Source organism: Scyliorhinus torazame, chromosome 7, assembly GCF_047496885.1.
Source record: "Scyliorhinus torazame isolate Kashiwa2021f chromosome 7, sScyTor2.1, whole genome shotgun sequence".
Lineage (NCBI taxonomy): Eukaryota > Metazoa > Chordata > Chondrichthyes > Carcharhiniformes > Scyliorhinidae > Scyliorhinus > Scyliorhinus torazame.
Genome location: NC_092713.1, coordinates 284,441,217 through 284,458,702, shown reverse-complemented (window position 1 = coordinate 284,458,702; position 17,486 = coordinate 284,441,217). Strand labels below are relative to the sequence as shown.

General features: G+C 39.7%; 1 protein-coding gene across 3 annotated transcripts in view; it reads left to right on the top strand.

The window, feature by feature from the left end:
- The window catches only part of wwc1 (WW and C2 domain containing 1), a 220,719-nt gene extending 209,018 nt beyond the window's left edge, over nt 1-11,701 (top strand). For all 3 annotated transcript variants that reach the window (XM_072512577.1, XM_072512576.1, XM_072512578.1), the window contains exons 22-23: nt 949-1,076; nt 1,943-11,701. In XM_072512577.1, the coding sequence (XP_072368678.1) occupies nt 949-1,076; nt 1,943-2,009 (195 nt within the window). In that variant the 3' untranslated portion in view covers nt 2,010-11,701. The remainder of the gene's footprint in view (nt 1-948; nt 1,077-1,942) is intronic.
- The last annotated feature ends 5,785 nt before the right edge of the window (nt 11,702-17,486 follow it).

Genomic DNA, 17,486 nt, shown 5'->3' with positions numbered 1-17,486 from the left:
TGCAGGCTAGGTGGATTGGCCACGCTAAATTGCCCCTTAATTGGAAAAACTGAATTGGGTACTCTAAATTTATAATTAAAAAATGAATATAAGAATGCTAATGCTTATAAGAACATCAAACATACAGTGCAGAATGTATGTATGATTGGTGGAGCCACACGCTGCCTATCCATCTACCTTCCGACCAGCTTCTCCTGTAAAATCCTCCTGAAAGCCCAGCCCACCTCTTTGACCAAGCTTTCGAACACTACTCCCAATCCCAGTGTTTAACCTCCATTAAGCTCTTTAGGATGTTTTCCATGTTAATGGTACTGTGTAAATATGGTGATAGTAATAGCAAAACACCATTCCATTGCTCGAGTGTTTGCATAATCTATTAAGTAGGTGATCAACTACCCCCCTATGAGACTTTTTTGGCTGGGGAGCAGAACTGATTTAACTTGTTGAGTTAACTTTTATATGGACTGATTTCAACAACTTCATAATACCATCTGTGAATGAATATGTTTAATATTTTACAATTGTTCTGTGAAACAACATGTGCACACACATTGAAGATAAATTCATTGAAAGTGTGAGGTTGTCTTTTGGAGTTACTTTTTGTTGGTGTGAGAAAAGGTGAAGACAAAATTATAATCTATATATCTCAAAGTTCTGGTCGATGAAGTCTCTTCGGATTACTTCTCATACCAATTACTGGATGGACATTTTTAAACTTCAAGTACATTTTTATCTCCCCCAACTGAAATAACAGGGTTAATCAGAATTGCTGCTTACTAGGAATTGTGTAAAACTTAACTGTCATTTGTCATGAAAATGTTATTCAACTGGGTTCACTCATTTCTTTAAAAGCCCTATTGATGGGATCAACTGTAGCTTCCATTAATTAAATGTAGCTCATTTTAAGCAAAATAAGTTTTAAAAAGTGCTATTTTCTCATTACCCCAGGCAGAGCAAACAAAAGAACAACAGAAACAGGAGAACAAAGTTCAAAGGCTTATGAAGAAAACATCTAAAGAGGTGCATAAGTTACGAGAACAGAGTCAGAAAGAACCCCTAGAGATGCAATCATTCTGGTGAGTTTTATAGACAATGGTGGGACATGTTTCACCTTTAGCATTGAAAAGTTGTGTTTTTTCCCCTTTTTTTTCCAAGTTAATTGCTTTCTGCTGCTCCCTCATGTCTTTTCAATCCACCTCATATAACACTGTTTTGTACTAGTAATTAAGAGGTGCAGAAGCGTGGCAATAGCTAAATTCCCTCCATTCTTTATTCTTACTTTACTCCATCCTCATAAGTAGTATCAAACTCTACTTTGGTGTATTTTTCACAGCTGTATAGCAAGGATTAGCAGCTCATTAATACAATATATATATATTTATGTTTGTTCAAGGATGTGGGCGTCGCTGGCTAGGCCAGCATTTATTGCCCTTCCCTAATTGAACAGAGTGCTAGGCTAATGCTGTAAATCAACCACATTGCTGGAGTCACAGGCCAGACCAGGTAAGGGTGGCAGATTTCCAGTGAACCGGATAAGACAATGGTTTCATGGTCATCATTAAACTTTTTTAATTCCAGATTTCTATTGAATTCAAATGTGCCATGGTGGGACCCGGGTCCCCAGATTACTGGGGTCTCTGGATTACTTGTCCAGTGGCAATATCACTATGTCACTGCCCATACCCTGTTAGTCAGGGTACAAACCTGTCCCTCTTCACCCTTTGGTGACATCTGATGAAGCACCACCTGTTTTCTTTTATCTTTCAAACTTTTATGTGCTTGAAAGGGAGCTTATTTGTTCAGCTAGTGCTGTTCCTATTCAGTTAATTGCATATTTGTAATTTTCATGAAGCAAGTATCAAAAATCCTCTTGAACACATATTAAGAAAAATTCTTTCTGCTGGTAAGATAGACTTTTGATTGTAATTTGTGCTTCTTACAGGGAGAAGATGGCATTTTTCACACGAGGAAGGGGAGGTATCCTTCCATTACCTGCTGATGATGTATAATCAGCACACTGTCTTTGAATTCCAGGCAGTACTCCATCTCACTGCTGATTTTTTTATATGGTTTAACTGAAGTTGTTGTGTATTGTGATGGAACAGATATATTTTGTAAATTTTGGACAACTTCTTGAAGTCACTGCATTGTTTGAATGTATACAAATTACACTTCAATTATATGTTGAACTCTTGTAGAGAAAATGTAGTATAGATTGATGTTAAGCTACTTTGTACAGTTTATATTTCAGGCATTTTTGTAAAAAAAAAAGACATCAAGAACAAAATCAATTGAAAATACTTTCAAAGGAAATGTTGCTTTCAGCTTCTTGTACAGTAATTAGTTTTATAAATGTTAAGCTGCAATAGATGAGTTGAAGCACCAATTAGAAACTGTGATTAAATAACATTCAGTATTGTTTGTGATATCACTGTCTTGAGGTACCTAAACAGAAACTCTATATTCTTCTATTAAAATAGTCTGTTATCTAACGTTAAAAAGGCATTTTTAATTTCTCCAGTATATATTTATAAAGCTTAGGAAATTTTAATTCTGGAAATGATGTTGTGTAGTTTTAAAACAATGTGTACTGTATTTGTGTGCAGGTTAAATGATCTTTATTTAAGAGAGAAAAATCTAGTTTTGACACTGAATGGTCAGATTTTAGGACCAGGTACATGATGGTTCAGAATACAGAATTGCATTTACAAAGTAGTATTTCTGTATCTAACTGTGGTCATTCTGCCTTCTTGCTGAAGCTGGGAAAAATTGGAAAGTCTTAACAAAAATGTGTTTTTATGTAAGAGCCAATGCCAGTTTGAACGGCATCAAGTACCTCTCCTTTGCTTAATTAATACTACTTGCCAACAGCCACAGATAAGCAAGAGTCATGGGTGCAGAAAATTTCAACATCAATAAACATTTTGATTAATGGTACTAATATTTATATTTGCTAAAATTAAACAATGATGCAGATTAATTAATTATTTTAAATTTATGAGCTAGTCAGGAGATTATGCTCATTTTGTAATTGATTTTTGCAGGAGTAGAAGACCAGCTCAAATAAGTATTTTCAGTATTTGGAACAAAGCATGTGTATTATGACAGAGTATAACATTTCCTTAGCTGAGAGACAATGGAAACTTGAGTCAGCAGATGAGCTATGTATAATGCATTTGTGTGTTCAGTTGAACAACTCTGGGAGCATGATAGAAACTATGCCATATAAACTTTTAAAAATCCGAAAATTGATTCCAGATTAATATCAACTTTCACAGTGCCAATGGCATGACAATTGACTTTGGAGTTTCTGTGTTGCAGAGAGGAAAAACCATTTGAGTTATTGCCCCAGCCTGCTTTGTAACACATGTGGTTGTTCATTGTTATTCATCCTCTGACTAGGTTCAATAAGGTGCCCAGATAAAAGAGAACCTCTTTCTAGGAGACCAGTGGGCACCTGTCACATTCTATACTCCTTGGCCTAGACTTGAGGAGAAGGTTGGATTTTTCAAAAAAAAGATAGAATTATTGCCACCGCTTTGCACGAACAAGTAACTTGTGGCATTTTTGCCCTTTTTATTTCAACCCTTTCTTTTATTTTTCTCAAAATGATAAGTTTAGGAAAATGAGCGCTGATAAATCTATTCATCGTGAGACAATGTTTGCTGAATGTGATCACATATTCGCAGGTATGCACATCCGGCAGGTAACCCAAGATGACAAACAGGAACTGTGACAAGCTTTTTCCTCTAGACAGATCCCCTGTCATCCCATTGAAGTTAGCTATCTTCTAATGTGGAAGTTCAATTTTTAATTGTTCCTTACTCTTTTCCATTATCAATCTAAACTTTAAGATACAATGATCATTCTTACTAAGTGTTCCAGTTACACTTGGTCCACTTGTCTCACCTTTTTCCCCAACACCAGAGCCTGCTATAATGCCTTCCCAGTTGGACCAAGAACATACTAATCAAAGAAATCCCTCCGTCTGCTTTTCCCTATTAAGTCCTCCTATATCACAACTCTATAGTCCTTGCTCATCTCTATGATTTCCCTGCAAATTTGATCCTCTAAGTCTCTTTCAGTATTTGATGAACAATAGAATACCCTCAATAGCAAAATTTTACACTTATTGCTTCTCCATTCTAATCAAATAGATTCACTCTTTGCCCACCTCAACGACACCTCTTTCCAACATTACAATTACTTCCCGAAACACTATTGTCACCTACCTCCCTATTTTTATTTCCCTCTCTTTCCTGAACGCTTTGGGTTGCATTTTCATTCTCGGGCCCCAATTCTGCCATTTGGTTGAAATGTAGATTGGAAACCACAAATGTCGGTAGTGGGACCCAGAGGGCAATATTGAATGAAGTGGCCAATTAAGTGCCTGTCTATTGGAACCCGCCCAATGAAGGATGGGCAGACTCCCGAGACTTCCAGCAATCAAGGGTTGGCAGCCTACCATTGAAGTGGGAACTGCGAAAGTATGTGGGGAGGCATGAGGTTGAATCCATTTGCAGTTGCCAGGAACTAATCCGGTAAATAAGAAGGCCAGAAGGGTTAGGGTCCATGGAGATCAAGGAAACATGTTCACAGTATGCGCACTGCCTCAGTTGCAGTTAATTTTCAAAATAGAGGCTTCCAAGTACATTGGAGTTTCCCATTACAACTAGGCCTGCTGCTGGAAGGCTGCTACAGTTTCAAAGACTGCCTCCTCATACAACATATATCCCATGTGTGGATCGAAAATCCAGTTGGCACTGGTAAGAATGCCTGTAGTTAAGCCCTTAAGAAGACTTAACTGGTTACCCACCCCATTCAGGTGGGTACCAAGGGCAACTTAACTCCTCTATAACCCTGTGGAGGCAGGTGTGTATCATGGATATAGCCTGGCGGGATTTTCCTCCCATTTTCAGACTCCTGCCTCCAGTCCTGCCATTGCGGGCCATTGAATATTCATCCCTTTGAATCCATGAATATTAAATGCACTGTCCTCGCCATTTTTAAGCCACATTTCCATTATTGAACCTACATCATATTCCCACATGGCTCTTTGCATTTGTAGCTCACTGAACTTATTCACCCCACTTAGTCTGTTTTAAGTTATGTCAAACTGAATTCACTTCCATTTGATCTAGGACTGGATTTCATATGTGTAGTTAGAACTGAATATACTGGCCCACTTAATAACAATACTGAATAACTTGTTGCTTGACTCACTCCTGAAACAATGCACATTCGCCTATCTGTACCAAATATCCCCATACAGTAACTTGCACTGTAATTAATTATTTATGGATTTCTTGTTAAGACTATTTAAATTAGGTTTATAGTGGTACACTATAGCATTGATACTTTGGAGTTCCTACCTTATACCACAAGATTGGACAGTAACTAGCCATTTGCTGAAAATAGGAAGCCAACAAATTCAGTCCTAAAAAATTGCTTATAGCATTACTTCAAAAACACAAATCCCCAGAAAATCCTGTGTTTTATGTTTATAGTTGTGAGCCATGTATGGAAATCTGAACTATTTGATATTTAAAAAGTGTTCTTTGATGCTGATTTGTTAAATGCTACTGAATTGGAATAAATGTAAGAAAATGGAAATACCAGTTTGTGCACAAATGACGATTAAGCTCTTTATGGTTGTTGGCAGACATATGGGACAAACAGATTTTCTGATTCGTTTATTTTAATTGCAGCAACTATACCATTCCGACTGGAATGATGAATTCATTTATTGATTGTGACACATTGAATACAAATAGCCAAATCTAAATGATACAATTTTACTTTTGTAATAAAAAGGTTCAATGCAGCACTGCAACAAAAATAATTATAGTTAAGTCAGAAAACCACCTTTGTGTGCGCTTTCACCTCAAGATTTGCTCTGAGGAGAGGTACTTGCTGATATATGGCAACTATCCCAGATTAACTGCAGAAAGAGTGCTTTCCATATCATCAGTTGTGTTTCTGTGGTCTTAGATTTCTTTTTCAAGTCAGCTTTGTGAGCTTCGATGTTTAATTTTGTTTCTCTTCAAGCAACGGTATGATGAAGTTATTAAGGAGAACACAACCTTTTTTTAAAAAAGTGTTAAATTTGCAACAGTTTACTCGTTAATCTGGTGTTTGGGGCCACGTGTTTCCACAAAACAGTAACTATGTACTTATACCAGAAAGGAAGCTCAATTTCTTTCCCTTTCACAGCATATATTATGGACTATCTGGATTGGTATCCAGCCGTACATTAAGACCAAATTTCCAAAATTTCTAGTACTTTAAATGGAGCAAGGTCTTTAATAAAGCCAAATGCAATATAATTTTAAAAGTAACTGATTTTAGTTTTTTTTAAATGGTTAAAATATCCTATATTACAGCAAATCACTATTAAACTTGGGGATCGTACTGACCTGAATAAATTCTGTGATTTAAATTAAAAATTATTTTGCCTCCCCTCCCCTTTCTAAACTTAGTGCATCACCATTAGATAGCTTTTCTACTCAGACAGCCAGATTGATTCGAATCCTTGAACTGACAGTTTAATTCCATTAATCTGTACAATGAGTGCCACTAATTTTTCACTGATCTGCTACATGGACACTCCAAGCTTATTCAGTGTTCCAAGATCTTTGTTAGGTGTTGAGAAGAGAGATTGAAGCATATCTCAGTTCCACAGTGATGTTTTGCCTCCCAATGTTTTGGAATATTAATGCAAACGTTACGGTATTTGCAACAAAGTTGCAACATTTAAATTCTTTCAAGTTAACCAGGAGGAGAAGATTTTATTTTTTATACATTTGACACTATATATGTGCTTTTGAAATAGATGTGGGGATTGCGTTTTTATATTTGAAGCATTGGAGCAATTCAAGACCCAAAAAATAGCTGAATTACGGCACAGTGAAGCAAGGAAAAATGTGATTACAAAATTTAAGATCAGTGTGCTTCATTTCAGTTAATGGAGCATATCTGATCTATAAGCATAGCTAGTTAGAGAGGATAACATCCCAATGTTGTGGAAGGGGAAGAGACATCAGCAATAAACATTATTTTACAGTTTATGTTCATTTCAGGTACAATTATTATGCTTCATTGTAAATTGACAAATGAGCCAATATCCTGTGGAAAGGATTAGATAGCAACTTTGGAACAGAGTTGCTGAGACTTCCGTCATGTGTTCCAGCAGAAAAGCAGAATGAATTGAACCTCCCATTGTAGGGCGAAACCTTGAAATAAATATTACATGTCCTGACCAATGTTCACTTCTGAGTAGGATCTGCTCTCATTCTTCCATACTGCTGAGCACAGAAAAACAACCCTGTAGACTGGATTCCGTGGGTCCCAGTCATAGCAATAATTTTCCATGTTAATTGGTGTGGCAGAAACTGCTCTAATTTACTATTTGAATTTGCATGTTGCTATATAATCTTGGCTAATCTCATGCTCTATAATTTTGACCATTGTGTGACAGAGTTGGATTTCTGCAAGGCAGAGCATAATTTGTGACACTTGAAAAGATGTGTGCTTGCAAGTCAAGTGAAAATTTACCACATTTTTAATGAAGGTTTACAGTTCTCCTATAATTAAAATGTTAAAGGCTGCTGTTTTATATTTTTGTCACTTATCTTTCTGATAATATGCACAATAATATTAGCAATATTCAGTCACATTCTTGATTTTTGTAGTGTTGATTTGGTGACTTATTTATTATCCAATATGTGAATTTGCTTGGAGTTTGATATTTCTTCTATCTATAGATAGGGACAGATGGGGGCTGGAATTTGTCTCTCAATTTTTGTTTCATTTGTATTTGCTGGCAGCAGTGGTTCATACCACCTAAACAGGCATGAGATTTTGGTCTGTAACATCCTCCCCAAGATGAAAATTTTCAGTTTAAATCTACAAAATCTACGTGGTTGAGGATAAAAAGGGAAAATTGTATTCTGTAATAATTTCCATTATTTGACTTCAGAATTCAATGGAGAATGATAAATGCCAGAGATGGGTTGTTGAGTTTCCTTTCCTGGTCGTCAGTCTCAACATTGCTCAAGTGTTAGTCTGTGGAAAATCCCCTTCGACATTTTGTCAGCAGTAATGATTGAACAAAGCAATCGAAAAATGTGCGTGGAAGATTAGAACATGTTTTGTCTTTACATTGCCTACACTTGCACATAGTTGCCTCAGTAATCACAATGCATCTAAATTGTCACCTTCCTCAAATTTAACAAAAGTAACTGTGTCTCTTCAAAAGTAATCTCATGTCCTACACGAAGCATTTATTGTACAACTTTTGCTGCTTCTGGGACCTGTACAGTAAAAAAGTGCAGTGGTATACATTCCATTTTCATGAAACATTGTAAAACTTGGACAATTATCACTCCCCAAGCATCTGTCTGCATCGCACTAAATTCTGTCTGCAGTTAATCATATTCCTAAATACAGGTGGACTGAGTGTGTTGGATTAGAGTTTAAAAATTTTAATTTAAGTTAATGCTGATGCGGAGTCAACTTCTCAACATACTGTGAATAAACATCTTCCTGTGTGACCCACTATCACTGTCCTGAATTTTCCATATGTGATTTCTGCCCATGTGGCATTTAGCAGCATTTTATTTGTGCAGGTGAAACACCCTTCAAGTTATTCTGCATACTTTGCTCTTCTGAAATGGCTTTGTGAACATGTCTAATAATAATCGCTTATTGCCACAAGTAGGCTTCAATGAAATTACTGAAAAGCCCCTAGTCGCCACATTCCGCCGCCTGTTTGGGGAGGACGGTACGGGAATTGAACCCGCACTGCTGGCCTTGTTCTGCATTACAAGCCAGCTGTTTAGCCCACAGTGCTAAACCAGCCCCTCTGATAATTTCTGTGAAACTCTGAGGAACAGAAATTTATAAAGCGCCATGTATCTTTCAGAAATGTCCAGAGCCGCTTCACATTGTTTTTGAAAAACAGTCCATGTCATTTTCTACAAATATTGTTGCCATTTTGTGTTTAGCAATATTCTACATGAAATTACATAGTAGCACAAACAGGCTAATGGGCCCAGCTCCCCACACACCTCCTCACACCTCTCTTCATCTAACCCCATCAGCATAATAGGCTATTCCTTGCTCTCATGTTTATCTAGCTTTATCTTTAATATATTTTTAGTGTTCACCTCAACCACTTGTGGTTCTTCATCCTAACCACAAAGGCTTGGCAATAACCAGCATCCACAGTATTTTGCTTTTGGACCCGTTGATCTATTTGGTGGTGTTGAGTGTAATGTTTGCCAGGACAATGGGGTACATCATGCTCTTCAAGTAGTGCTGTGCAAGCTTTAACATATATCTCAATTATTAGGAAAAGTAAACTGCTGAATCAGTGGTGGAAGTGATAAAATAGACAAAATTAAAAATATTTAATGCAATACACATTAGATTCTGGTAGTTGGTGATTTGTAACTGCTGGTGAATTAAAATAATGAGGCTTTGTTCTGAATTCAGCATATTACTGCACTTTAACCAGCATTTAATCCACATCTAATGTTTTACATTCTTGGTTTACAACTTCAGCCTGTGCAGACTGGAAGAAGACTTGCTTTTCATAAGCAGTTATTCAGTAAACTGTTTTCATGAAATATTAGTACCTAAATTGTAGGAAATCATTCACTTCCACAACCTAAACCCCCTCCCTCATGCTAGTTCCCACTTTCTTATACATTTCTCAAATCCTGTCCTACATTAGAACAATAAAACCCCTGCCTCATGTTATTGAACTTGCAGTGCTATGATATGAGGGCAGCACGGTAGCATTGTGGATAGCACAATTGCTTCACAGCTCCAGGGTCCCAGTTTCGATTCCGGCTTGGGTCACTGTCTGTGCGGAGTCTGCACATCCTCCCCGTGTGTGCGTGGGTTTCCTCCGGGTGCCGGTCCGGTTTCCTCCCACAGACCAAAGATGTGCAGGTTAGGTGGATTGGCCATGATAAATTGCCCTTAGTGTTGGGTAGGGTTACTGGGTTATGGGGATAGGGTGGAGGTGTTGACCTTGGGTGGGGTGCTCTTTCCAAGAGCCGGTGCAGACTCAATGGGCCGAATGGCCTCCTTCTGCACTGTAAATTCTATGATTTTTTAAAAATTCTATGATATCAAGACGCAGTTAATTTCCATTTAAATGAATCCAGGCTTCCTTATGAGCAAAAAGAAATGCTGTGTGTTGATTTGATTCCTACCAATTTTCAGGACTTTGTATTTCAACATGAATATGACAACATATGAGGAAAGCCACTCAATATCGTAGGGCATAAACATACCACCAGCAGATGACTCTTTCTTCCAAACAAATTATCTTTGGCATGCTATTTGTTTGGTACAAATGCAAAGAGGCAGTATTATTGAAAATATACTTGTACAAAAGGATAACACAATCTTTCCTTCGCACAGGCCAGTGAATCTTCCTTTTAAATCAGCTTGATTACAATTTTTTCCACTGATAGTACTGTCTGTAGATCTATATTTGATTGAATAATCAAGTTCAAGAAGTATGTGAGCTAGAGGTGTTGCTATTCTCTAAGAGTTTTGCACCTTAAGAAAACTTCCTCAAAAGTGATTTGGAATCCCACCAATGATGAAATGTATTGCAAGGGTGGTATCATGACGGGTACAGGCTTGGCGGACTGAAGGGCTTGTTCCTGTGATGTTTTCTTCTTTGTTCTTTACTGCACCTTTTTTCCCCAGCATTATTAATTGAATTTTATTGTGAATAATAGAACACTTTCCGAAGTTATGATGTTAATTCAGAACTAAAGAACCGTTGCCTGAGATACTGGATCATGGATCACTGCATTTCCTTACTCAGTCGTACCAGCAGACAGTTACTGAAAATGAGTGTAAATTCAGTTAACATTGTGGCAAGACAAGAGCTTGTATTGCTGCCATAAGACTGAGTAGTTACATCTGTCATCACCAAATGAAGCTCCTTATCATTTAAACTTGCTCTTCCTGTGGTGAAGATCATTACATTAAAATCTTGGACTGAACAACTTTTGGCAGCTGTTTCACATCAACAGGAAGAACTTCCCTGCATTTTTTTATGCCTTGCATCTGTTTCTGTTGTTACCTTTCAGTAAACATGTTTCAGCTTAAAGCTTTTGGGTCAGGATTTTCAGTTTTCATATTGCACAAAGTCAAATGTTCATTAACTGCTTGGGTTGTACAAAGAACAGAATGTTTGAACCAATTTTCCCTCTTTACAGCCCTTCAAAGAATGTGTGGACCATATTTTGACACTTTCCCCTGTTTTTTTTTTGTCACCAGTTCATAGTTTGTTTCATAGAGTGCAGAGTTGTTTATTTTTTAAAAATCTACTTAGCATAGATTAAGATGAGAATCCTAATTTTCTGATGTGTAATTTCAAAAGAATCCTTATATATATATAGCTTTGATATTAAATCATGATTTATCAGATGAAAATTGTACGGTTCATCTATCATCTCATTTATGAGTTTACTAAATGGCCTGACAGTTGTGAACATGCCACACTACCAGCAATAAATGACCAGCGTTTTAATTATGACCAAAACCGTAGGTCTCCTAATAAGTGTAGCTTACTTTCCTATTACATGATGCATTTGGATGATGTCTGATGTCTTGAACATTGTCTTTATCAGTTCCTTGATTTTGAATAAATACATATTTTAGAGAAAAAAAATCAAATGAGTGATCTAATTTTTGAAACCAAAGCAAAGCTATTAAGTAGGGAGTTCCAGAATTTTGACCCCAGTAATAATGAAAGAACAATGATCTATTTCCAAGTCAGGACTGTGTGACTCGTTAGGAACTTGCAAATGGAGTTGTTGCCATATGCCTATGCTCTTTGTCCTGGGTGGTAGGAGTTCCAGGTTCTGGAAATGCTGCTGAAGAAGCCTTGGTGCAGTGCATCTAATAGAAGGTACACCATGCAGACCACTGCACTGGTGGTGGAGAGACTGAATGTTTAAAGGTGCTGGATATGGTGCCAATCAAGCAAGCTGTTTTGACCTTGATGTGTCAAGCTGCTTGAATTGTCACTTGTAGTTGGAGAAAGACTTCGAAGCTGTGTGGGGTGTGAATACACGGCGATCAAGAACGTGCCATGGTGGAAACAAACAGGCAATATTCCCTTTAAGATATGTTACCACGCATCAATCTTAAAGAGACTGCAATGCAACAAGCAGCTGCACACAGCAAACAGAAGTTGGACGGATCATTGGTCATGAGATAGGTGACCTGTTCATAAAGTCACAATGTTTATGTGGCTGGTTTAGTCAAGTGTCTGGTCAGTGGTATCTCCTTGGATGTTGATGGCAGAATTGGTGGTGGTAATGTTATTGAATGTCAAGGGGAGAGATGGTCATTGCCTGGCACTTGGGTTGTACAGATGTTACTTGCTACTTATGAGCCCAAGCCTGTCTTGTCCAGGCCTTGCTACATGCAGGCATGGACTGCTTCATTGTATGAGGGATTGCAAATAGAACTGAATCATCATTGAGCATCCCATTATGACCTTATGTTGGAGGGGAGGTCATCAATAAAACAAGTGAAGACGATGGGTTTAGAACACTGCATGGTGAACCTCCTATAGTAATGTCCTGGGTTTCAGAAAATTCCCCTCTAATAATTCCAACCTTTGTGCTAGGGATGGGTCTTGTAGAGTTTTTTCCCTGATTCACATTGACTTCAATTTTACCAGGGCTCCTTGATGTCAAGGGCAGGGCAGTCACTCACATTCTGGAATTTAGCTCCATTCTCCATGTTTGGGCCAAAGCTGTAATAAGATCTGGATCTAAGTGGGCTTTGCGGAATCCAAGCTGGTCATTAGTGAGCAGGTTATTGCAGAGTTGGTGCTGCTTGACAACATTCAAAACATATTCCATCACTTTGCTGCTGATTGAGTAGACTGATGTAGCTGTAGTAAGTCAAATAGGTCTTTTCCTGCTTTCTGTTTGTAGCTGAATGGAACAGTTTGGATAGGGGCACGGCTACATACCTACTGAAAGGAAACTGTAGAGCGAATAGTCATATAATGACACGGCTACTTAAAGGGTCACATGACAGTCGGCGTTCTCCCTACAGTGCAGGTGAAGTAGAAGCATGGAAGGGCTGCTCAGAGTACTAAATAAACTATTGTTATAAGTCCTTGGTTGCCAGTCATTTGAACCCAGCGCTTCTACGTGGTGTTAGTAGTTGGCAGTATGGTACAAGGACTTTGCCACATCGACCTGGTGTTCAACGAAAACATTGCGGACAACTAGGTCAAGTTTGAACAGGATTTGTTGCAGTGCCAGATTATCAAACAAATCAAAAAAGATACAAGCTTACACCTTGCTAAACCAAGGGGGGTCCAGAGGCCTTCGGAAAGTTTGAATCATTTGTCTTTCAAATCAGGAGGAGAAAGAGGATCCTGCAATAGTCGTGAAAATGTTTGAAAACATTTGCCAGTGAAGACCATAATTTTTGACAGGCACGTGTTTAACATTGCAAACCAAAGATTTGACGAACCGATAAAATCACACACAACCTTGAAAATCTTAGCAAAAAAGTGTGTTTGGCACCCTTACCGATGAGTTATTCAGGGGTCACGATGATCCTGTCCACAAGCAGCTGCGAGATAAAGATTTAACACTGCAAACAGCCATTGGCATCTGCATGCTAAACAAACTGACTGAAAAAAGCAGCAAGGAGTTCAGGCAGGAAACAGGTTTTTGCAGTATGTACCCTGCCCAACTGAGGTGGCCATCACCCTCAGAGCAGAACTACATGTTTGCAGTTTGGTAAATGGCAAGTGGCACTATTTTGCAAAGTGCTGCAGATCAAAACCGCAACAGCCTTCCTTGCCATCAGCCACATTGCAGCCGGTTAGCTCTCCAAAACTAGGAGCGTCAGCAAGGTGAAGCAACTCAGCCAGAGCAACCAAACACTGAGCCTCTGGCAACACTCGACTGTGAGAATAGCGACACAGTCACAGAAAGATATTCACCACCCTGAAAATGATTTGCAGCAATGCAAAATGAAGCAAATATTGACACTGGAAAAAAAAGTATAACGTATTGCCCTGGCAAATGCTGCAGGAACTAGACCCACATGCGGCAGGTAGAGCTTGTGGCATATAGTGGACAAACCATCTACACTGAAAGTGTGGCCACTCTCCATTGCAACTTCAAATATCATATAGTTGACCAGAACGTAAGGCCACTGTTAGATCTTCGGGTCAGCATCACATTGGGGCTCATCTGATTTGGTCCAAAGCTATATGCTTTGCAACATCAGGCCCCAGAAAAGATCTCTTCAACTGCAAGGTCATTGCAAGCTACCAATAACATCCCACATGAAACTAGGTGATTTGGTACCACCAACAATTTGTGTTCCAAAAAGAGTCCCAATAGCCATGAGGCAAAAGTAGTCAATGAGTTGCATCGGATGACGACACTGGGTGTCATAACTCCCTTAGATGAGGCCACAGAATAGGTTTCAGCAATGTTGGCTGCAGTAAAGAAAAATGGTGCAGTCAGGATATGCATTGTCCCAGTGCACTTAAACAAGATGTTGCTCAGACCTCATCACCCTATGAAAATTGTTAAACTGATGACAGAAGTCATGCCCAGTGCTAAGGTTTTCAGCATCCTGGATGTGAAATGCAGATTTTGGCAGATTTGATTTTGATTTGATTTGATTTATTGTCACATGTACCGAAGTACAGTGAAATGTACCGAAGTATAGTGAAAAGTATTTTTCTGCAGCCGAGGAACATACACAGTACATACATAGTAGACACAAGAATAATCATCAGGGAACATTGACAAATGGTACATCACACAACAGTGATTGGTTACAGTGTGGTACAAGGGGCCAAACAAAGCAAATACATGAGCAAGAGCAGCATCGGGCGTCGTGAATAGTGTTCTTGCAGGGAACAGATCAGTCCGAGGGGGAGTCGTTAAGGAGTCTTGTAGCTGTGGGGAAGAAGCTGTTCCTATGTCTGGATGTGCGAGTCTTCAGACTTCTGTACCTTCTGCCTGATGGAAGGGTCTGGAAGAAGGCAATGCCTTGGTGGGAGGAGTCTCTGATAATGCTGTCTGCCTTTCTGAGGCAGCGGGAGGTGTAGACAGAATCAATGTGGGGGTGACAAGTTTGTGTGATGCGTTGGGCTGAGTTCACCACAGTCTGCAGTTTCTTGCGATCTTGGACTGAGCAGTTGCCATACCAGGCTGTGATGCAGCCGGATAGGATGCTCTCTATCGCACATCTGTAGAAGTTTGTGAGAGTCGATGCAGACATGCCAAATTTCTTTAGCTTCCGTAGGCAGTAGAAACGTTGTTGGGCTTTCTTGACTGGTGCATCAATGTGAGTGGACCAGGACAGACTGTTGGTGATGGTGACCCCCAGGAACTTAAAGCTATTGACCATCTCCACTTCAGAGCCATTGATGCAGACGAGAATGTGTGTCGTGCTGCGCCTCCTGAAGTCGATGATCAGTTCCTTGGTCTTTCCAACATTTAGAGAGAGGTTGTTTTCGGTGCACCATGCAACCAAGTGATTTTTCTCCCTCCTGTAGTCTGATTCGTCGTTGTTTGAGATGCGGCCCACCACAGTCATATCATCCGCAAACTTATAGATTGAATTGGAGTTAAATGTTGCCACACAGTCATCGGTGTATAGGGAGTACAGTAGAGGACTGAGCACACATCCTTACGGGGCTCCGGTGTTGAGGACTATTGTGGAGGAGGTGCTGTTGCCTATCCTGGCAAATTGCAGTCTGTTGGTGAGGAAGTCCCACTGGATGAAGAATCCTCAAAATGTACCCCACATATGTCTCTTGTAGGCAGATATTATTTCCTTCACATGCCCTATGGGATCTTTGGGGCTGCACAGTGGTTAGCACTGCTACCTCCTGCAATGATATGTATATATGAAGATATATAAAGGGTTAATGACTACATCATAGAGTAAGACAACCATTACATGGCAGCACGAGATTCATGTCTAAATATGTGAACTCAAAGGATCTTGGGTCTCTTCGAACCAGGGGTGACTAGACAGCAGTGTATTAGAGAGATAGATAATAGCATAGTTAGCACGTGTAGTTAAATATAGTTAATACTTTATTCTGAATTACTTTATCACCAGTTATAGTTCTGTAAGAGTCAACAAACTCAACATTATTTAATTTGTTATTCATTAAACCTATTTTGCTTTGAGTTGAAGATTGTGTCCTTTAGAATCACACCATCAGACCATTCTGGAAATATAAAGCAAAGAGTAACGACATATTACTAACAAGTAATAAAACACCTCCAAGCGCCAGTGGCCTGGATTCGATTCCGACCTCGGGTAACTGGAGTTTGCACGTTCTCCTCGTGTCTATGTGTGTTTCCTCCGGGTGCTCCAGTACCCTCCCACAGTCCAAAGATGTGCAGGTTAGGTGGATTGGCCATGCTAAATTGCCCCTTAGGGTGGGGTTGCCGGAATAGGATGGGGGATTGGGCCTAGGTAGTGTGGTCGTTCAAAGGGTCAGTGCAGACTCGATGGGCTGAATGGCCTCCTTCTGCACGCCAGGGATTCTATGAGCCTTTCATCTCCACTATCAGCAATGTCTTCCAATAGTGCATGTAGCAACATTTTGCAGGCCAACCCTGCAAAATCATTGCAGCTGACATCCTCGTCTGGGGTCATATACTATGCACGAACATGATGCATGTCTTTGTCTCGTTGTCTCGTCCATGACAGAATCAACCCTTAATACTGAAGATTCTACATCAACCACATTCCCTATGTGGGTCACTTACAGCCGATGGCATGAAAGTAAATGCAGACAAGACAACGGCGATACGACAGATGGCTATCCCCGTGGACAAGCACACTTTACTGCACTTAGTGTGACAAACAATGGGGGCTATTATGAGCCCGTGCTAGCCAACAAGATCTCATTCCCCAATTTTCATGCCCCTCGTCCGTGACGGGCAGGGACCTTATTTCAATAAATTTAAATCTCATTATAGAGCTTCACTGCAATATGTTCCCCCTCACTGAATATTCATACCTCACGTTGACAAGGTTTACAACAAGTATTTAAAGCAGTCGAGGGAAACGCAAGGTGCAACGGTAAGCACAGCTCCTGGGCGGCAATGCCAGGGTGGGCAACTGGGAACCTCATTGAGGGGGTGGGGAGAGTGCCCCGATGCTTGTGGAGGTGTGGCTTCCTGATGCCTGTGTGGTGGGAGGGTGGGGACGTGCATGTCAGGGGGATACCCGTGTCCATACGGGTGTGGGGGGGATTTTATTTTTTTAAATGCTTATTAAGGCATCCTTTAAAGATGGTGCCCCGATCTCTGGACACCAGTTCTATCAGACCGCACTCGGCAGAGTGATGGCACTGATGCGCATTCAATTGTACAAAGACGCAGATTGGGTACAACTGTGGCTTTATTGCAGTCAGATGCGTGGCCTCCTGCTGCAGC